This window comes from Gouania willdenowi, chromosome 24, assembly GCF_900634775.1.
Source record: "Gouania willdenowi chromosome 24, fGouWil2.1, whole genome shotgun sequence".
NCBI lineage: Eukaryota > Metazoa > Chordata > Actinopteri > Blenniiformes > Gobiesocidae > Gouania > Gouania willdenowi.
This window is the reverse complement of record NC_041066.1, coordinates 16,558,318-16,581,739: the sequence shown is the minus strand read 5'-3', so window position 1 is coordinate 16,581,739 and position 23,422 is coordinate 16,558,318. Positions and strand designations below refer to the sequence as shown.

Here is a 23,422-nt window from a genome sequence, read left to right as displayed (position 1 = left end):
TAAATCATGTGAAATCATTATTGGGTAGTGCGTTTGTATTAAAAACTCATAAGATGTTACTGATTAAACGATCCAAAGGAACCAAAATATTAAAAACTGTAAAACCCGACCGTTTTACAAGCAGCTGCCGTTATACGTTTCTTATATTGTGCTACATTTGATATTTCCTTTTTTTCTGCATCTAAAGTCATTCTGTAACTTTGCACTTTGGAGTTTTATCCCACTTGGAACAAAGCTAAGGATGACTGTAGCTAAAATTATATTATACTACAAATGTTTACACTTTAATCTAATGGTTGGTTCCTCTCCTTTACCAAAACTTCTCAAATAGCAAAAATAAAGTTGGCTTTAAGTAGCTTTTAGTGTTTGTAATTAGTACCCATAAATTGTTGGTGGATCTGTAGCAACTGTAATAGCATTGATTGAACCATTTGTTAATGTTTCCTTGTAGTTTGGGCTAAATATGGCAATGGGGTTTGACATTTCTTCAATAGTACAACAGTCGACTCTTACCCACCCCTTCTATTGTCCTACCCTGACTCCCTCTTCCCAGTTCCCTTACCCCCCCCACCTAGGTGTAACACTGTCCTCTCTTTTTATATTCTCCCTTTAATAAAGTTTTTCTTACCCTTACTTAGGGGAGGGTATTTCTTTATTTTTATTTCATTGCAATAATAAAACATGCATATGTCTTTTTGCACTACATGTAGTGTTGACCTTTGACAGCATGTGCAGATGAAGTAAAAAAAAAGAAAGGATATGCCAAACTTGTGTTTGGAATCAGACCCAAACTACTGGGAATAATGTCCCAATATTCAGAGATTCAGAGACGACTGTGTTTGTATTGGTCTAATTTATTAAGACAAAGGTGTCGCTTTTAGACTCCTGAAGGTTGTTTTTCAACGTTCAGTTCATGGTGACATCCAGTGGCTCTGCCAATTTACTCATCTCACTAGGGATGAGGGATGTCCTGGAGTGTGTCTGCGTTCCTATTAAGGGTGTAAGAAAAAATCTATTCGGCGATATTTCAACGCGCGATTATCGTATCAATCTAAAAAATTTCCAAATACATACAATGCATAGAACTTAAACATCCGGTCCCTAGGTGTTAGTGAACCACATCAGACCTTGTCAAACTACCTCAATGCATTTTAGCTTGGAAGTTGATTACTCTTTATTTTCATAAAACATAATGGCCACTCTTATAGATGCATGTAGTTTTCTTTTTTTTTTTTTTTTAAATAATTTTAGGAAGTTTAAGAAAACTCTTGTTTTTAATATTGGTACTTGGATTACAGTTACCATTTTCTTGTTGTCAGAACTTTAAAAACAATAAAATAAATTGTATTTCATACCATTTTGTACATGTAGAGGTGAAAGGCGTTGTTTCACTTCATTACCCCAAAAATATCCAACACTGGATCCAACACTAAAGACATTCATCTTTTTTGTGTTATAGTCTTACAAAGGCTTATTTTGAAAGCCATCAAAGGTGACGATTTACCCTCGATGGTTTAAAGCTAAAACTTATGGTCAGGAGGGTTTCAGATCTAATCCCTGGAAAGGCCAAAAGGTCAGGATGCGTAGATGGAATAAAGGCACCACCTCCACTCTAACTAATGCAGCCTAAATCCTAAGCTTTAGAGTAAAAATGTTAACGCTATTTTTCTATTCTATACTATTTCTATACTACATGTAAATATACGGAACTGAGTCAAGTGTTGAAACTTTTGCCAACATCAGAGCCTAACTAGACTTTTTAAACCATCCAAAAACAACTATATGAATATAAGTTATATTCTTTGAATGCTATTAGTGTGTGTAGTAGTGGATACACTATACACTAATCCAGGTTTTAGGGCAGTTTTTGTGTAGATCTAAAAATGGAGCAGAATTCCAGTGTGTTTGCCTTAGAGTTGACCTCCACTGCCCTCTTTCACCAAATAAGGATCTCATCATCTTCTCAGACATGTAAACACATCCTTAATGGAGTCTTTATTCTCTGCAGTTTAACTCTGAACAACAACCCAGCCTCATAGACTACATAGCAGATTATAAATCAGTTATTTATGCATAAGTCATATGAACTAAATGCTTAGTGTAATAAAGCCTGTCGTGCAGTGTTTGTGGCTTTTTAGCAGATCCTGTTGTGCGTACAACACACACGCACACACTCTTCGTTCCGTCCTGTGTGTTTATTCTTTTGAATTCTAACTCATCCTATTTTCGGGTCGTGACCTCCTTTTTTCTTTTTCTCAAGAATTAGTTTTTGATCATGTTTATTAAAGTGTATTACAAATACATTGTAGCCAGAATTAGTGCACAAAGTGACAAGGTATTTGCTATTCACCATTATATTTGAACTACATTTATATTTGAGTAAGTATATAATACAGTTTAATATTTGTGTGATGTTAATTTAAAAAATACCTTTTAATCAGTATATATATATATATATATATATACATACACACCAATTCCTAGAACTTTCAGGCGACCCCAAGGTTGAAAAACACTGCACTAACTGATCTCTAATTTACGTGGCAGTGAAAAAACTGTAGAACACTGTAGCGCGACTTGGTGGACAGACTAAAACTCAACCCTGCCAGAATGTTTAGTTTTAGTAAATTACTAAAAAGCCAAAAAAAAAATCAAAAAAAGGAATTTACAGAGAATGCATGTGTGTCGATGTGACACTGAATACTGAGGAGTTGCTTTTGCTGAAACAGATCAATTCACTCTTTTCATTCAACAGTTTATTACAACTTTCAGTTAAGAATGACTTTCGTTATAAAATTTAAACCATTTCTTTCTGATATGAAATATAAAGTCAGCTTTTCTTGCTAAAAGCTGCACGGCTGCTTAAAACCACAGACACCTTTCTTCCCCCCACACCAGATATCAAAGCTTTTCACACAGCGCAGCTCTGAGAGCTTTTCCCACTCAAACTAGCTATAGGTGACGGACGACTTTAATCCTGATAATGTTTGGAGGAGAGATTATTATTAGTCTGCTGGAAGCTCGGTGCGTTTCCAGGATGATCTCTTCTCCTTCCACCGCGTTAGTCTGATAACGTTGGACCTGATCGTCTCCAAATAACTCACACGTAGTTTCATTTTTGTCCTGTTTTCACAATCTCCCACCAGCAGCTGAACATTGCAGCGATGCTTAAATAAGTGCCTATCTGTTCATGTTTGAGTCGACTGAATGACAGTGAAGCAGACAAACCCTGATTAGAAGTGCGAAGAGCTCCACGTGACAACAAAAAACTACAAACAGCAGCAGCAGAGGCTGAAAAAGGCAATAATTACCAGATACTCACACAGCTCATGGAAGCTAGTTTGACTTAATGTTAATCAAACTAATTTCCTTTAAAAAAAAAAAAAAAAAAGCTATCGACAGCATTGATGAGTCGTGGAAAACATGCAAGACAGCAGCCCTCCAGTACCGAGGCAGGAGGGCTGAATTTAGAAGTATTGAAATGACAGTTTGACTTGCACACAAAGGTTAGTTTTGACAATTTTCTGACAAAAGAATTCCATTATTATTTTTTTTCTCAAAATCATAAATGGTCAACAGCCTACCAGTCTCCAAACTGCTTAGTTTGGTTAACTTTTTTGATACATTTTACACCCACAAATTCAGCTCTTTTTCTTAACCGTGTTATTCACTAAAATCAATGATGTGCTGTAAAATTAGACAATTATGATGGACAGTAAATTTCTCCCCAAATAATTCACAGCAAATATAAGCCTAAAAAACTTTGAAAGGATGAGGGGAGATAAATCACCATCTCTTTATGATTTTAAAGCTGTAAAATGATAAATTTGGCCTTAAATTCCTCTTTCTCACAGAGGAATGAACCCACTGTGACAGGTAATATCAACAATTCGCTGTTTTTGGTTGCCCAAACTGGCAAAGACACACCGGTGCATGATGACCACTGTAGGGCAGAAAAACATGGCCTCAACTTCAGCCACTTCGCGATTGGCCCCAGGACCAGTCCGTGGACGCGCTCTGATTAGCTCAGGCTAAGTCGGAAGGTGGGGTGCGACCCTCCCAATATTTCTCATACGCCGTTTTGAACATATTGTTACAAACTAAATTTGCATTCAGCCGAGAGCAGATGAGGAAGGAGCCGCCCATTTTGCGGTGCAAAGAGTATGTTTCCTCTGGGGGCGGAGTCAGTCGATGTTTGAGCATCACTGGGATGAGGTTGTGGATCCGCTCCGTGGTCGACTGGGAACCGAAGTCGAAACCATCGGAGGAAGCAAACGCCTCGCCGAGGATCATCACTGCGTCCACGTGTGCGTTAATCATTGCCTGGCACAAAAAAGAAAGAAAGCAACACAAAATGCGTTTTAATCCCTTCTGTAGCAAATTAAATTATGAAAAAAGGATTTTTTTGCAAAAAAAAAAAAAGTGTTGTAGCATGATTAACAGAACCCCTTTCATGGTTGGATTGTTTCATTTGTCTACAGTACATTGGAGTGAAGTTATTGAATTGAATTATTAATAAAAATCCATACAAATTAAACCAAGAGCGATAGTATGATCAGCAGGAAACAAGTCAATTCAATCTCTGCATTTAACCCATCTCTGAGGAGCAGTGGGCAGCCACGGTGTAGCGCCCGGGGAGCAGTTAGAGTTAAGGGACTTGCTCAACATCCCACAGTGTTGGCCCAGGAGAGATTCGATCCAGCGACCCTCCAATTACAAGCTCGCTTCCTTAAAGGGATCCTCCACTGTTTTTACAAATGTGTCCTAAACCCACTAAGACATTCTTGTAGCATCTGTTTTTGTAGACTTCAATACACACACACGTGTGGATCAGGACCTTTGTGTGTGTGAATCTTAGCAAAACTGCGTTGCGTTTGTCTCAAATAATAAATGCACACTTCGGCCAATCCACAAACGCACATCAGATTTCCTGATAATATCCTGATGCTATGATTTACTTTGCAGAGCTAAGACACAGACACAGAGGTAGAATTACCTTGGACTCGTATCCAGTCAGGAATTTCATCTGTATGGATTTCTTCATCACTCCCTCTCTGTCGCCATCAGCAGCTGAACGGATTACCTGCAAACATACACATCGTTCATGTTACAATCACAGAAGCCTTTAATTTATTAGAAAATAGTAAAGCAGGAATTTCTCACCTCTATGTACACATCTGTAAAACTTTGGTCAAATCCACGAGTGGCTCCAAAGTCCAGCAGCGCCACCTATAGACGGACCAATGAAATGATCACATTATGTGCTGTTAGATTCACAATCACAGTCTAAGGCTGTGGCTGTGTTCGAAATCGCATACTACTCATACTAAGTCTCACATCAAAATGAGTAGTGCGTTCCAATTAGATAGTATTGAAAGACGTACGTACTCAAAAAATGTTCCGATATACTATATATTTTATTAAGTATGCACAATGGGCATACTAGTCATACTCAACTGATGCATTGCAAGCGGAATGGAAAAATCATCCTGCTTCAAGCATATTACATCCCTTTTTCAAAATAAGTTTTGAAAAAAGTTTTTTACCCTTTTGTAAATAGGGCTCTTGTTTTGAAGTTACCCAGAAGTTTTGTCAGTAGCACAATGGCAGGTCTCTGAAAATCTCTGAAATGTCGCCATTAAATGTGTTCCCGTGAGTTTAATGGATCAAATGAGCAAATGTTGATATTCTACTTGGTCAACTTTCTCACTTAAAATGCTTTTAGAACTTTCAAAGGTGGAGAATCAATAGAGATGTTTAGTGTGCTTCTGGTGTTTGTCGTTGGTTCCAAATGCATTTTGGGAAACTTGGAAGTATACTTCAGAGGGAACAGCCATCATCCCAATCATACAAATAGTATATAGTATGTACTCATTGAGTTTGTAGTGTGTAGAACGTTAGTATGCAATTTCAAACAAAGCCTGTGTGTGTGTGTGTGAGATTCACTCTGTGTGTCTGAGGATCGTAGAAGAAGTTGGACCAGTTTGGATCCGTCTGCATGTATCTGAACTCAAACAGCTCCCGGAGGCACAACATCAAGATGTTGTGACAAATCTGAAACAGAAATAATTAAATACTGTTTTCTGTGGCTGTGGGTTAAATTAACATGAAGCAATATTCACTTGTGTTTAGTGAGAATCAAGCACTCGGCGTCTTTCTCCAAGTGTGCTTTTCTCTGCGTTTACCTCGTTCTTGAGCTCCTGTGAGAGGTTGACGGCCTGGTCCAGTGGAAACCCTGGTACCAGTTCAGTGGTGAGCACATGGCTGCTGCTCAGCTCCTGGATCACCTCTGGGACGTAGAAGAATGGATGGTCCTTCAACAACTCCCTGATTTGCACACGAATCCAAACAAAAAACCAAATCAGTTGGTTACTCAATAGTTATTTATCAGGTCCAGTTTGCTGTTGTCCTGTCCTTGAACCTGAAAGGTGCAACAGTAGCTAGAAAAAGCCAGCTAAGCTATATCTGTGAACCGTGTTTGTAACATGAGAGCATTCAACACCCTGTCGCTCCATGTGTTATATGAGAGGCTGCCAGACTGAGATTTGCTGCTCAAAGGTCTAGATGTTCAACCTCTGACATGAGGAAACAAACAAGCCACTGGATACAAACACTGACATGCTTTGGTTGTTTTTAATTACATCATTAAAAGGAAATAACACAATAGGAGTTTAGTTTTTTTTTTTTTTTTTTAAAACTACTAACTTTTATCTGTAGCTAATGTTTATCTAAATGAAAACGTCTTAGATAAAAGTATGGAAAAATGAACTTTTCTTCTGATTATCAGGAGGAAAATATTGTAAAATATTGTGCTTTGTGACAAATTTCTTTTCTTTTTTTAAAATACATTTTTAAGCAAAAAACAGAGGATCTTTCTCTTTTCATTGCTGAGGCAAATTCCCTGGAATCTCTGAACATATGTTTGCGACCCACTTTAGGGTCTCATGCAAAGCTCTACTGTATTATATTCACATCATTATTAGTGCAAAATACGTGATACTTTCTTAGAATTTTAATCATGTTTTTACTGCTGATTTTAATGTTCCGTTGCACTTTTTAAATCATGTAAAGCACATTGAATTGTCATGTGTATGAAATGCGCTATAAAAATACATTTACCTTGCCTTTCTTTACTTTCAATGAAATTGAAATGTTTTAAATCCATTTATATGACTGATTAAAAGAAAACATGCAGATAACTTTATAATACCTGAACTTATTTGCGCACTGGGCTTCTCTGATGTAGTCACACTCCAAAGCTAGCTCTCGTCTCATCACGTCAATCAAATGCTCCGGAAACAGACCTGGAGACACAGGAAAATCAAAAGTTGGGGTGGGAAACTACATAATAAAAGCAATCACGCATGTTTTTTTTAAAAAAATGTAACTATGAGCATACCTTCAGGCAGGGCATTACTCATATTCAGCACCGTCATCAGGTTGTTGACATCACTGTTGATACTCTGAGCTACACCTGGGTACTGAAGAGAAAACGAAAGAATATTTGAAATCTGATACATTTTACTGTTTAACATCAATATTATGAGCTGAGATTCTATATCATTCAACGAGAAGCATTAAAATGGCTTTATATAACGAAAAAAACCCAAAAAAATCACAAATATGTATTTCAATACAAAGCAAACGGTGTGTCTGCATGTGACTTTGGGACAGAAGCACACACTAGTTGCAGAGTTTACACCAACAACAAGCATGTATAGCATGTACACATGCACATTTCCCTCCCCAGTCCCACCTGTATTTTCATGGCCACCTCCCTGCCATCCTTCATCCTGGCCAGATGAACTTGGCCGATAGACGCCGCTGCAAACGGCCGCTCTTCAAACGACTCCAGCTTGTCCTTCCAGTTAGGGCCAAGGTCACTGTTGAGTGCTTTCTGTGCGCACACGCATTAATAACATGTTTACAGCTTGTACCAAGCACAGTGTGTACGATGTTTTTTTAAAGAAGACAGCTACCGTCATTTGTTTGATTGGCATGAAGTCAGCACTTTGTCTCACACGGTCAAAGATCTTCGCAAGTTGAGGATTAATGAATGCATCGTCTGAAAACATTACAACACATGAAATAAAAAAAATAGAAGAGACGCACACACACACACACACACCTTAGTTTGACAATAATCTATACAACACACACATGAGATTTGTTTGTGATCCCAAAGAAAATGTTTGCCTTAGTGCTTTGAGTGAAAGTCTTACTAGAGCAATCAGTGCAACTCATTTAGTTGTTTACACTGGGAAACAACGCTAGGGACAAATCAATAAAAAAAATGTTTTATTATTAATCCCTTCAAGCATGATTAATGAGCTTATTTAGTCAGAATCAGATTAAAATTACAAAGACTTGAGGCTCAACAACTGGTTAAAAAAAACAAATTTCTCTTGGAGGCCTTTTTATGTGGATTTATTGAAATCAGTTTTAGAATAAATCATTCTTAAAATAACGTTTTGATATTGACACTAGGCACTTTTATCATTAGGCTTGTTTACTAGTATATTTAGTTTCCTCCCTGTTGATTAAGCAGTGAGGGGAGTGTTTGTAGCTACAGACAAACTACAGTAACCTCTGTTGAGGAAAACCTGTCGTCACTGCAGATCAAGTAAAGCTGAGCTCGCTCCCCCAGTGACCTACATCCAGGCCCACAAGGTCAATCCTGATTAGCAAACTGAGGTTAGCCACACATCTTCCCTTCGTACGACTGTGTTTTTGACTTTAAGTTAAAAAAAAAAAAACAAAAAAACAGTACCGAAGCACATAAAGCCAAACGATAAGGTCATCCTGCAAGGTCGGGCAGTGAGACAACTATGATAAACTAAAGCGTGATGATGTATTTACTGCTGACACCTGATCTGGTGTCATTAATTCTGAGCTCTGGCTTTTAAAGTGATACGTGTGCCCTGTAAGTTTGTAAAAATAAACATCCACCAAGCTCAGAGACATAATGAACAATAAAGGCCGATATCACAGGTATGTTATCCTCAATGTGACTGATTTATAAAAGTACAGCATGAATTAATGAGTGGTGGTCCCACCTTGAATACTGAGCATTTGGCCCAGTTTCAGTGCAGCTCCTCTGACTTTGCATAAAGTTCTCACAATGCGTTCAGCATTGGCCTCTGATAGAAAGGGGCTGGAGTCCAGCACGGATTTCTTACTTTCTCCTAAGGAAGCAAGAAACCCATTAATGCAGATATGCAGAAAAAACAAACAAAAAACTAAACACATGCAGACATCCATCTAAGTGTAATGATGCTCAGATTATAAACAAATGCACACAAACGGAAGCATAAACAAAGTGAGAGATTAACACGTTTACACCTTGGCTTAGTGTGTGCCTGGGATTATTGGGTTCATAAGTGGATCAGGGATGCACGTTTGTTGTTGTTTGGTGCGTCAATAAACCGTAAAATGTGGTGACATGCTGTGGTTTGGGCTGCTAAATAATGAGCATGGTCACCCCAATAAGAAGTGGACTGATAACAAATGATGGCTGTTATAGTTAAAAATGGTAATGCATTCATTTTTAGGATAAATAAGAGTGTTTTTTTGCATTACCTGCTGCACCATTGATCCCGATCGTCTTCTTGGCAACTTCTGCCAGAGCTCCAAACCCCAAACCCACAGCCAAACCTGGAGCAGAGAGACAAATTAATCAGACAGTTTTCCTATTTGTCAATCATAATCACCTATAGCACCTAAACCAGGGGTGTCAAACTCATTTTAGTTTGGGGGCCAAATACAGAGCAGTTTGATCTCAAGTGGGCCACAGATTAATTTCAACATTATTGCGCCCTAATTTGTACTTCTACGTATACATAAAATACAAAATATGTAAGAAACAGACCATATCCAAGCAATAAGTGATAGATATCTTCACTTTGAAATGCCTAGATTTAATTAGGGGAAATATGTGATAATTTGAGGAAAATTTATGGATTTTGTACAAATTTAGATGTTTTAACATTAAAAATTACTGCAATTGTGTGATACACTATGAATTCCTGCAAAATTTAATTTACACAATGATTCATGTTTTCACTGTCATTTTTACTTTCTCCTGCGGGCCAAATTAGATGCTCTAAAGGGCCGGATTTGAGTTTGACACGTGATCTAAACGTTAAGTAAGAAATGTTAACAATTGAATTTTCGGTCATTTTGGTGATGAACACTGAGTAAAACAACAGTGGAAGTTGGATATTTCTCAGTCCTTGGAGCCTTTGAGTATATTTATAGATTTTTAGGTGACAGGGACCATTCACTATCACCATGCAGAAGAAGTCAATGTCAGCGTGTGACATAAAAGTGAATGGTTGCACTTTTAAACATTCAAACCAGTTCAATGTTGGCATATGAAGCAAAAATCCTTGACTGCACATGTTTGTTTTCATTTATGACCAAGTTCCTGCTTGAAGCCCGAGCTTCCACCTTACATAACAGAGTATTACATAATCAGCTCGTCAGTGTTCTGGGCGAAGCGGCACATCTCATAAACAGTGGAGCATGAGAAAATTTGGGACGCGGTGTGCTTCAGGATCTTAGTCAGCACCTCAGACACACAAAACAAACTAAAAGAGACTTTAGTGAGACTCCTGTGCCTTTGAATTATTATTGTACAATGTCAGGGTGAAACATCACCATTCTCTCAGCACCTCTGACTGATGGATGGTCAGAATCCTGTCCATTATTAGCCCTCCAAAAGAGCAACTTGTTTCTAAACTTACATGTGAATGCAACACAATAGGATGAGCCGATTCAGGGCGACTATCCCACCAGGTTTTGTATCTTTATACCTTGCAAATCCTTTAAAAGCAGAAGCACACATGGCAACAGCAAGAAGACAACCTGATCACAACTGCTAGAATTACAGTACTCAGGCAACAGGTCAAGAGATTTATGACTTTGGAATAACTTCAGAGCTTGTTTACAAAGTGAACTGCTCAAGTTCTGCAAAGCTTAGCGGGCACGCGTTTACGAATAGTGAAGGACAGACGGAGGCCATGCTGCTGTCCAGCCCCCTCCCCTCCTCTTTTGAACACCTTCTAAATGTTACCACTGTCAACATGCTGAATCATCCCAGCTCCACCTGCACTAGCTTTAAAGGGGCAGTATTAGGAAAAAAATCCCTCTATAATGGTTTTGCTACAGTGACATACATCCCTTTAGCCTTATTCAGAGGGCCAAAGTTGAAAAGTTCTCTTTCCTCCCTCCCCTCGTTATTCCACATTTTTTAAAAAGTCAGCTCCAAACGAGCGAGTTGGTTTTTTCTCGCTACTTGATGTCACCTAGTGGAAACTCCTCCTCCTGACAATGCTGGCTCCTCCTACCCTACAAGAATGTGAACTCCTCCCTCTCAAACTGTCCCTCACAGCTAAAACAAACACTGTGGTTTAATATAGAATATATATTATACTTTATTGTCATATATGTAAAGCTACAAACACAAAATGTGTTCTCTGCATTTAACCCCTCCCAGAGGACCAATGGCCTGCCACGGAGTAGGACCCGGTGCAGTTCCATTTGTAGTATCTGTTATATCGCCTCGTATGTCCTTTGCATTGCTCTGATGCATTTGTGACCCAATGCAAAGCAGCAGTCGGACATAACAGTGGACTATCACTTTGAATGGACTATTCCTGTAATAAGTAGTGGAGAGGATGACAATAAAGCGACGTAGCAGCAGCGGTGAGTGTGTGAAGCAGCTGACTTAGCTGATTGACTCCGCTGCTGCTGCCGCGTTTATACACCCTGAAACAGTGTTTGTCTGACTCACAATCACAATAGCCGCTTAAATAGTGACGTATGAAGCTTACAGACAGATCATCACTAGTAATGGTTTATACCAGGGCACATTTCTGTGATTGAAATTCAGCTTCAAGCATTTTTATCCATCTCGGTCACCAACAGAGTTTATTTACATAGTCTATTGCAAGTTTTTAAGGAACATGAAGCAGTATAAACTAGTGTCAATTTGTCAGGTCAGAGGACCACAACATTACAAGATTTGACTTTGAGGTTCTTTGTGTCATCAAAGGTTCTTAGTCTGGTGAGGGTATTGCTTAGTTAGGGCAACTGGAGTTGCTTAAAGTTTTGATTAAAGATAATTTACCTCTAATCTAAGAGGTGAACAAAGATAAAACAGTTACTGAATTTACTATAACCTTTATTTTAGCAGGAGATAAGTTCCATATTGATATCCAATATTGATATTGAAAATCGGTCCTATATCAGCAAAAAAAAAAAAAAAGATAATTAAAAAACTAGATCAGATTATATTAGCCTGCATCTAAAGACTTCGATACAAGCAGGACTTTATCTTCTATCCAGCAACTGACAACTAAAAACTGACAGTGAACATGAATTGTTAATTTTGCACTTTAAAAGTATAATTGGTTGTATTAGTTTTTAGGTATTATTTAGGGTCTTCTAATTCATTTTTTTAATTTATTCTATTCATTTGTAGAATATTCTTATATTTAGGTTAGACTACTTGCTATTTAGCACTTTTATTGGATTTATTGATGCTATTCCTCTAATTTTATTGATGTCATTCAATTGCAGAATATTCTTATATTTAAAGTTATAAATTATGTAACCCATTGGTTGATAATAAATGAATCAGTTTTCCCCTCACACCTACTGTTGTTGACTATTGTTCTCTTGAGCAAGCATTTTTACCCCCCAATATTTCACACTAATAAAAATGAGTAATAAAAGTATGTAGCCTCTGTGCTGATAACGTATTGGATTGATATTGGCCAATAGCAAAGGCTGCAATATTGGTATTGTATCATAATCTAGCCGCACCATACCAGGTGAACCACATTCAGGATAATAATAATAATCTCTTTTGCAAGTGTTTGCGGGTTAAGATAGGCAGCAGCACACTAAACAAACATGGCATTGTATTTCTATTTCACATCTACCTGCAAACCTGGAACACCTCATTCCTGTCCAATCCTACGGACTCATACAGCACATGATCAATAAAGGAATGGCACTAAAATAGAGCAGTTCTATTATAGTTCTACAATAATTGGATTATGATTGTTGGGTAATGGGGATGGACGTGGCTTTAACAAATTTACATTAACAGCGAATTATTAACAGGGAGATAAAAGCTCACATTCATGCAGAACCAAACCACATCAGATCACATCAGAGTTCATTAGACTTGAATAACACCAATGTGAATAAAACAACCAATGTGCCGCCTGTCAAAGTCGTACTTTCTCAGTTTACAGATGTTTTATTCAGACAAACACACGACCACCAATTTACCGTAGGTAAAGGAGATCAAACCAAATTTAACATTTAAATCCAAGTCACCTGCATACACCTTCAGTCTGGTCCGTCATCAAGGGCAAGGTTGAACACTAACGTAACTATAGCAACTGTGCTCAACCTGTTGACCTTAGCTTTAAAGCCAAATTGGGAGGATGTTGTCAGATAGAAGATAAATGGGCTCGGCCGAGAAGAATTTCATATGCACAGTTTTGTGTCATGTTACGAGGACAGACTGAGCACTCAGGTTACTGGATGTGAATAAGGATTTAGCTTGTGACAATAGAGAAGGTCAATGAGATGTTTCATTGATTCATCGACACAGATTCAAACACAGCCTTCCAAAGACTATTGGGAAACTCTATTCAAGAAAGGGTCAAACCAAAGTACGAGTATCTAATTTATTTACAACACACACTTGAAATTATACCTCAGATGATATCACACAACCAGGATTGTAAGGAGCACAATAAAGAAAATATTTACAGTTCATTGAAGAGTTACCATACATCAGTGGTTCCCAAACAGGGGTACGTGTATCCCTAGGGGTACTTGAACACCTCTCAGGAGGTACACAGAAACATTTGTCAGTTTATTTATTTTTTACATGCACACAGACTTTTTTCTCATCTATCAATAATACTTTTTGGCACAACTCTTTAAAATACACCAAAAGGTGAAGATCAAATTCTGAAATAAGCAAAACATCAGAAAAAAATGAATAAAAAAGGCCTGAATTCAAGGTTAATGTTGGACGAGACACAGGAAAGAGTTTAGACGAGCCTGCAGACACAAATAATCTATAACTTGAGCTATGGGGGTATTTGTGATAAGAAATAAAGGCTAAGGGATCCACGGGACAATAAAGATTGAGAAACACTGCCATACATCACACACAGTTTCATTGAGTTTGGATGGTTTACCTCCAAAATTGGCCAGTCTGCCCAGTCTGGTCACAGGCACTTTCCTCTCTCTGGCTCTCTCACTGAGCTAAAAAAAAAAAAATGATGTGAAAGGACATTTTTGATTAATTTCTCCAACAAAAACATAGTGTTGAACGCATCTAGAAATAACAGCAATTACCATCTGTTTGTGGGGTTTGTTTTCTGCCCTCTTTCCCTGTCTAGCCTTGTCGATGTCTTCAGCTGTGAGTCCTTGCACTGTGGAGGGGTCCTGATGGTAGCTCCTGAGCTGACTGGCCGGATGCTCATTATAAAGCTGCCTCCACAAATGCCTGTTTAGGTGATGGTTGTAGATTCGATGGTTTCCAATGAAATGCCTGCCACACAGAAAGAATAAAATCACCATTAAACTTGTAAAAACAGTAGAAAAAAACATTATTAAGTCATCCAAAGCTTGTTCCTACCTGGCGTCTCTGTGGTAAGATCTCGTTTGTCCACCAAACTGTCTGCTGGGATCTTTGTAGCCCTCAAACAAAGTGTGTTTCCCACTGGCGTGCTTGGCTCCAGCAGCAGCCGCCGCCTCACTACCTTCAAAATGATTGTCGGGGAAGTCGGTTCCTTCCTCTCTGAACTCTGAAGCTGTAAATGCAGCGTCATCCTGAGGAAAGTCAAAGTCCGCCTCTGATGAAGAGGTCTGCTGCTGACCAGACAGCTCCTGTACACACACACACACCTTTAAACTACAGTGGAAAAATACACAACAGTGTCATCTCTTCACACTGACCTGCATTTTCATCATAGCTAGAGAAAAACCTTGTTCCGCAGCGGATTGAACACTTTGGACGGCAGCGCCAACCACTGGGATTCCTGAGTTTGGAGAAAGAAGTTTTAGGTTTTTACTGATGGAACTGATCACAAAAAAGACCAATTGACAGTTTTTAAATCAGGGTTGTGGTCAATTACATTTTTCAATTACAATAACTGTCACTAAATTTTTGTTCATTTGGATCTTGTTGGGTTTTTTCTTTCTTAAAATGGACTCTATATTTTGTTAAGCACTTTGAGATGACGTTGTAGTTTGCACAATATACATAAAGTTGAATTGAATTAACGTCTTAAATTATCCATTTTTAATTACAGTGGTCGACTAGTGCCTTGCATGGCAGTCCTGTCCCACTGGTGTGAGAATGTGAGAGTGATTGGGTGAATGAGCTGATATGTAAAGCGCTTTGAGACTGCTTCAGTGTGGTGATAAAGCGCTATATAAAATCAAGTCCATTTACCATAGAATTGACATATCAATTACAATGTCAATTATCTGAATCTCAATTACAATTCAATTATGATTACATCAGCAAGTGATATTTTCAATTATGATTACAGTTACAATTACCTCGTAATTATAATTAACTACCAATTACATTTATAATTGACCCCAACTCGGGTTTTTATTGTCAACAAGGAGGAAAAACATTAGGTTTTAATTTCTTTTAACAAAGTACTTCAATTAATGAATGTATTTATTTCAAATCGATACATAAACATAAAAAATGAGTCAAAGTCAAACTTAAATATCCCTCTTCCTTTTATTGCTTTTTTATTTACCAACCTCACAGTCTACGAGGAGCTTTACCATGCTACATATATATATATATAGATATATATATATATATATATGTGTATGTATATACACACACCTCCATGTGGATGCAATGAGAGACGTGACGTAAAGCACTAAAGCCCTTTATTGAGATTAAATTAGGGTTAAGCATCTTTGCCAAGAACACTTCAACACAACGACAGGCAGGAACTGAGCCGTCAACACTTTACCATAACCACCCCCATGAATGTTATGAACATTAGATTTTATGGCATATATATTTATAACAGCAGCAGCCTAAAATAAGATGCATTTTCCCACAGTGCATTTAGAAGATGATACATTATTCTTGAGAGTTCCTTTTCTCCACTCACTTGATTTTAACGCATTATTTCACTTGAACTAATATTGTATCGAATAGACTTTGGCTGTATGCCGACTTCACTTGTTGAGTTTTTTTGTCGTACAAGTGAACCTCATTAAAGAGCAAACCTATAAGACTGATCAAATCAAATCCTGTTAAAGAAAGAAGAACGTAGAAGTAAAGCAGCCATTCAACCACACAAGCCTCACTAAAAGCAAACATGTTGAGATGTTGTTACATAACACGCCCTGTGTTTTTAAAGGAAGTGAGTGCTCACCTGGGAGATCAAGATTGTAGTGTTTCTGTAAGCATTTTTTCTACTTCAATCTCTTTTGTTTCTGTTCTAACAGCAGATTTCACAAGAATATATATATGAAATAGTTTTCAAAACTAACACTTATTTGTGCATCTTGCAGCTTAACAACTTTTGCATATTGAAGCATTTTCCTGTAAACCCTGTTTTTCTTCTAACATTCAAGTTATAGATTATGTAGTTTTGCTAAAATGAATTAATATTGCATATTTTCACCAATTATTCCCAGATTGATTACAAATCGACCAAACAATTTTTAAATAAAGATTTTTTTTTTTAAATAACGGTATGCAGTGAAATGCAAAGTTAGGAGATTGAAAGTAAGCATGATGAAATATAGTTAATGTATCAATAGTTTTCTTTAAAATCACAGAATGCATTTACCATTTACAAAAGATTAGTACTCACTCAGAATTTTGGCATAAATATATAAAACTGTTTATTATTTTGAGATGGCAAAGATTCTGATTTGTAAAAGTAACTTATGGTTGTTGTTCTTTATTCTCACCGTTTTAACATGTTCGCAAATAGAAATCTTGTTCCAACATGTGAAAACCACAGTAATCCACAATCCACCCATTTCTGACTTTTTTCCAACAGTGGCATCATACATCTTTTTTTTTCTTTTCTTACTAGTAACTCCGTCCTCTAACGCTTAATGATTCCTTTTAAATGCAATAGTTTATCAACTTTGTTAATAGGAGAAAAACACATGAGTAAAACGTCAACTGACCTGTCCCACTGCTCAGGGCGTTAGTCTGAGTCTCAGCGACTGCCTGACTCAACTTGGCGAGTCCTCGCATCAGTAGCATCATATCACCTGCCATCATGGACTAGGAACAGAAAGAGAAAACGACAGCAACAAGGAGAAATGTAAAATAGGAGAATGTTAAAGAGATTGATGTTGACACTATCTAATAGACCCTAGTGTATATTAATAAGTCTGTGATATTGCTGGGAAGTGTGGAGTTGCCTGGAAAAATTAAAATGACTCAGACACTAAGATGGAGTGACGGACATGAGGGCAAATGGAAAGAAATAAACCGTGTCGTCACCGAAGTCACATCTTGGGAATGACTTTAACACTTTGTCTATAAATACTTGTGACCTGCCACCTGTGTTTGGGCACACACACGTAGCGCGTTGGCACGAGAAACGCAAGGCCAGTGCTGTGCATTGGAACCTGTGAACACGCACGTAAACTGGATCTGAAAAAGGAAACCGCCAGGCTACGCGTTCCAGCTATTTCTGAGCGTGGGCGAGAACGGGAGGGGGAACACAATTGGTTCAAACACACTTTACCCTTCACTCCTCTCCACTGCTGCTTCCTAAAAAGAGACCGTTTGCAAATGTAACGTCTTCTTTCTTAGAATCCAGCTGGTGTGTGATCATTGACAACATCTGTGTGTGTGTGTACATTTGAAAACAAGTTTTATGTGAACAACAGAGCACAGCACATAATTCCATGTGCGTTGGAACACACCTCTCTATGTGTGCCTCTATTGTGTTTGTTACAAGTGCTGCCGTTTGTGTGTGTGTGTGGGTGTGTCAACATGCTTCAACAACTCAGCTGGAATTAAAAAAAAAAAAAAAAAAAAAAAAAAAGACTGTTGTGAAAGTGTTTAAGCAATATTAGCGTTTGTCAGCGTGAGTGTTTTGAGTAAATAATCTTCCTCTTTCAGGGCTTCTCTGTGCTTTTCAGGACAAAAAGAGGAAGTGCTAAGATATACAATATGGAGTTATAGAAGTAAACTCATTATGGATGAAGATAACGAAATGGAAATAATCTCAACATCAAACAGCTTTTCATACTTTGCATTCATTCTATGACAACGTTGCCTCGCAAGTTGAAAACAGCTTGCGAGGCAACGTTGACAGGTTCTCTGCTTAGCTTGGAATTAAGACAAAAGTATGTAAACAATTTTGACACCTGAGGCCTGCTGCTGTAGTCGTGTGCAGAGCTAAGCCGCTAGCAAGGTAAACAACAAGAACCCAAGCATAACATCCGCCGTATTCTACACGTGGCTGTATATCATAAAATAATGCTTTTAAATGCATTAATACTAGGGATGTAATGATTCACTCAACTCCCGATATGATTCGATTCACGATACTGGGTTTACAATACGATTCTCTCACGATTTATTTTACAAAATGGGACTGTAGACAATTGATGACTGAAAAATATTCCTTTATTTTTTCGGGAAAAAACTAGAAAATACTGTTACTATCTTCCTTTTATTTTTCATTATCAAAAGAATCCCTTGATAAACTATTCAAAACAATGCAATTTAACTTAAAATAAATATTGAATTAAATAAATAAAGGAATAATACAAATGAAGAAAAAGCCTATTAATTTAAATTCTAGTTCTACAGTAAACAATGCAAAACTGCATAATAGTTCTTTTTCTTTTTAAAAGTGCAACTGAAAATGTATTTAGTGCCTTAACAATTGGACTTTAAAAAAAATATTTACATCAGATATTTGTTTGGACCAGCAGAGAGCACTGGTAACCCAGTGGTCGGTTGGCATGCAGATATTCTTGCAGTGTAGAAGAGATGCTATGCTAGCAGACAGTGCTAATAGAAAAACCTGACTTTTACAGATATTCTTTCGGTGCTAAAGGGGTAAGGAATCATTTATGAACATGTTTAAGAGTAGGAGATTTCACCCGCCGCCTACGCTTCTGGACAAGAGCAGGATAAATAGATTAACAAAAGTACTGCGATTCAATTTTCAGAGTATCGATATGAACCGTGATACCTATGAATCGATTTTTAACTGCCTTACGATTAATCGTTACATCCCTAATCCATACGTTTAAAAGCATCTGCAAGGTGGTTGCATTTGGCCAATTTTAGACGACAAAGGTTATTTTTTCTGGAACAACACTCGAAGTATGTCTCCTTGTGGTATTGTGTGGTGATTGCAAATACACATTGTAAGCCTCAGCTGTTGGCCTGTTATGATGAAAATAACCAGGCTGTGTTTGACAGTGTCTGACCGATGTTCAGCACAACTCATTTCTTCCCAACGTTCCAGAGATGTCGTTCTTGGCCTCAGATCATGAACTAAATGTTAGGAATGTTTTATGTATCTAAGCAAGCATGATACACTAGGTGTTTGTGTGTGTGTGTGTGTGTGTGTGTGTGTGTGTCTGTGTGTGTGTTATCAGACGCACACAGCCTACAGGAATACAGTACTAAATATAGAGGTGGAACAAAATGAGCAACAGTATTGGTGCATCAAATCAAGATATGTATTTGTGTTAAACTAGTAGCCTAAGATAGTATAAGCTATCCAAGTATCTTACATGTGGCTGAAATAAAATACTAGAAAAGCATTTTAAAACATCAATTTGTATCTTAAAATAAATTTTCCTATTTAGTACTAAACAGATAATAAAAGGGTTAGGGGAACTGAAAAAATAAATAAAAATAAAATATCCTTCATTCAGATTTTATCAACCAACAACAAAACATATCTCAACGAGATGATTTTGATTTTGTGTTGATGAGTTCACCCAGAGGGAGGGGCAGTGGGGTCCTCTGGAGTTTTGGTGAAACTGTTTGGGTTGGATGGAGTGAATTTGAACAGTAGTGGCTGTTTCAGTCTCCCTAAATGGTGGCCAATCCCATGTTGGCTCAGCCATGGTCGCCATGGTAGCCACTGAGTACGGTCTGGTGACAACAGGGGGTGAAATGGGCGAAGGGAGCCGGGGGCGCTTTGGGTCCTGGTTACCTTTGCTACGGTGCTGGAGTCTGCTGAAATGTGCATCTCAGCCCTGGTGGTGATGGTGGGACATGGTTGGGCTCCTCCCCCTTCTCATTCACATCTTCTACACAAAATATGATGACAGCTTCCACTGCTCCTGAGTCTCATCCTGTAAACGCATCCCCAGGTTGCGTCTGTGTGGTGTTCTTGTTTTGTCAGTTTTAAGTACATTTGTGTGTTTTTGGTGCCATTATGTGTGTTTTTGTTATAATTATGTGAATTTTTCTGTCATTTTATGCATTTTTGTGGTCCATTTGTGCCTTTTGTGGGTCACTTTCTGTATTTTCCTGTAATTTTGTTGACAGTTTGTGTGTCTTTGGAGCTATTCTGTAATGTGTTGTTTTGTGCGTGTGTTTTTGTAGTCATTTTAAGTGGTTGTTGTTTCTTATCTTTTTTTTATTTTGTGTTTTATGAGTAGTTTTTTGCATTTTTAGAAAATGTTGTGTACTTTGTGCATGTTGCTGTCGATTTGTGCGTTTTGAGAGTTATTTAGTTAATTATATTCCTTCCAACTTATTGAAATACAATTTTTTGGAGATTTGTTTTGGGAGCCGCACAAAATTAGACCGAGGGCGACATGTGGGCCCCGGGCCTCCAGTTGCCAATGTCTGGACTAGCCTGAGGTGAAACCGAGGTTGTGCAAAGGGCGAGCTGCAGGCACATGCGCCCGTTTTACAGCTAATACAAAATCACCAGTAGGACCAAAGATCAAGTACTCACCAGCAGCTGTGGTGCAGACTACCTTTCTCCAGCACTGGTCAGACTCCGTCTCTGCAGTCACGCTTTAGTTCGTGTAACAAAATCAATAGTTTGAGTGGAAGTCCTTTAGTCGAAGTTTAACGAGCAGCAGGAGACGCAGATCTCTCGCTAATAGCTCTCCTCTCCTTCTGCTGTCTGTAGTATTTAATCCAGCCTGTCTGTCAGTCTGTCTGTCTCTCCAACACGAGGTCAACACGTATTTACCAACCTCGCTGCTATCGCGTTGGCTCAACCCACTCACGTGCTACCAACGAACGACCACCAAGCTCCCAGTCCCTCCTCCTAGGTTTATTATTATTAGCTATAATTAGCCAAAGTATGCTAATCCAAAACTGTATTACACTGTTTTAAATCCCTGTCCTGTATTAAGCGAGTTAAACGTTCATATGACTGTTTGTTGAACTTTGTTTATGTACAACGCTGGATAATTTTTAATAGTCCCGCCCCTGCTTCTTTTCTATTGGTGCATAGCGTCTGTTGACAGGAGTTGGCCTCGGACGCACCTTCTGATTGGTTGATCGCAAAAGAAAAACAAAGCTCGACCCATGGCTGGCTTTAGTACTCTGTGAGAGTGCCTGATTGAAATTTTGTCCAAAAAAAGTAAACGATATTGCGAAGCTTTTTAAATTAAACCTTTAAAAAAATAAAAAATAAAATACATGCAATATTTTCATTACCGTTGATGTCTACGTGGTTACCTGTGGTTTTTAAAATCGCAGCACTCACTTGGGAAACAACATATTCCACCAAAACGTGACGCACTCAGTGTGAAATCAATTATGTGAAATCACATCAACTATGTGTGATCAATACTGCACTGCACTGAAGCTGTGTTACATGGAATACTTATTATTTTTTTTTTTTTACGTGAACAAGGTCCTCTGTCAACATTAGGAGCCATTTTATTATATAATAAACAGCCCTAGTGCAGCTTAGCACTTCAAATAGTGCTAGTTATGAATTTACACGATAATCATCTTTTAATCAATACTTTTTCTTGGGTTTATGACGTGTGAGGACTGGAGGAAACAAACTGTACTGCCACAAGATCAACAGCAGGGTGCGCCAGTGAGCTGCCTTTAATATCCAAGCAGGTCATAAACTTTTTTTTTTTTAAATATAGTAATATATTCATCTTATTTTCTCAGAATTCATTTCAACAAAAATATAGAACTACACCATTAATAAACAGCACTCCTTACTATGACTACCGTGCTAATATTTAGGTTAAGTAGAAAATAATTAGGTTGCTATTTGGCATTATTTCCTGTGTTTTGTAGTTTTGTATATAATTTCAAATTTGTGCAAACTTGTTCCAAATATGCCTATTTTATGAAATGTCATTGTCATTGACCCTAATATAAAAAAAAAAATAGTTCAATAGTTTCTCTTCTTTTTGTTCTCAAGCCATAGTCATCCTAATTCTGTATTTCCGGATGTAGCTTCTGCTTTTGTGGACAGCTGTAATTTGAATGGAAAAAGATCATTGCTTAAGCATGCAAAGATAGCAAAGGTGTGGGGTGCAAATTTGGGGCATGTGTGGGATTTATCAAGTAAGGACAAAAGTGTGTGTCCTTGTGAGTAAAAAAAAACAGGCATTTTCATCTCCCTATCTTTGCCTCTTTAGATAATAAATGTATGAAAACTCCAAAAGTCACTCAATAGATAGATGATAAATCAGGCAGAGACACAATTGCTTCAGAAATATACATTTTAAACAGAACAATCCAAATAAATACACAAGCTGGCAAGACTTCAACACTAACTGCTTTCAATAGCATCAGTGTGCATTTAGGGCCACAGACACCTGATACATTTTTTACACGTTAGTTATTTAAGAAGGCACTGTTGAAAAAGCTGATCAGTGTCTTTGCCCACCTGTTATTTATCATTACATCTTAAATACTCGGCTAAATAAACACATGCAGTCTTTTTAACTCATACTATTCATCAGAAACATGTTGCATTAAGACTTTTTTTTAAGAGTTTTTCCCCAGTGAACTGAACTTTTCCTTTTCCAAATATTGTCCATATCTTCCCTGAATATTTGATTATGAACTGTCCAAAACCAAAATGTCATAATCCTATTCTACAGTATGAGAATCCACTCTAGAATGAACACATGCTTAAATAACCCTAGCAACTTAACAGTCTAAAAACTTTAAATGTCACAGTATCCAGTGAACTAAAACAATAGAATACCTTGCTTTAAATAAAACTAAAAGCAAACTAGTTAGGATGCTAATAAACATGCACCAATAAAAGAAACAGTAAAGAAATCCATGGAGAACATTACAGATTAAGAACATGGTTGTTTTTTTTTTCAGTTTGTAAGATAAAGGCACTAGGTAGTAAATAGAATTGTTCATGGATGTAAGTGTTAAATAGGATTTGACTGAAAT

The 23,422-nt window shown here is 37.7% G+C and overlaps 1 protein-coding gene across 1 annotated transcript; it reads right to left on the bottom strand.

Moving 5' to 3' along the window:
- Nucleotides 1-2,741: 2,741 nt before the first annotated feature.
- Nucleotides 2,742-21,432, bottom strand: LOC114457688 (atypical kinase COQ8A, mitochondrial-like). The gene is made up of 17 exons (XM_028439707.1): nucleotides 20,982-21,432; nucleotides 17,218-17,317; nucleotides 14,992-15,074; nucleotides 14,672-14,922; nucleotides 14,389-14,584; nucleotides 14,229-14,295; nucleotides 9,580-9,654; nucleotides 9,057-9,185; nucleotides 7,980-8,065; nucleotides 7,757-7,897; nucleotides 7,400-7,481; nucleotides 7,211-7,304; nucleotides 6,186-6,327; nucleotides 5,947-6,054; nucleotides 5,164-5,229; nucleotides 4,997-5,083; nucleotides 2,742-4,323 (listed from the first exon to the last, which is right to left on the bottom strand). Exons 2-17 carry the CDS (start codon nucleotides 17,312-17,314, stop codon nucleotides 4,027-4,029), a joined length of 2,001 nt encoding a protein of 666 aa, XP_028295508.1. The 5' UTR covers nucleotides 17,315-17,317; nucleotides 20,982-21,432; the 3' UTR covers nucleotides 2,742-4,026.
- Nucleotides 21,433-23,422: the final 1,990 nt, after the last annotated feature.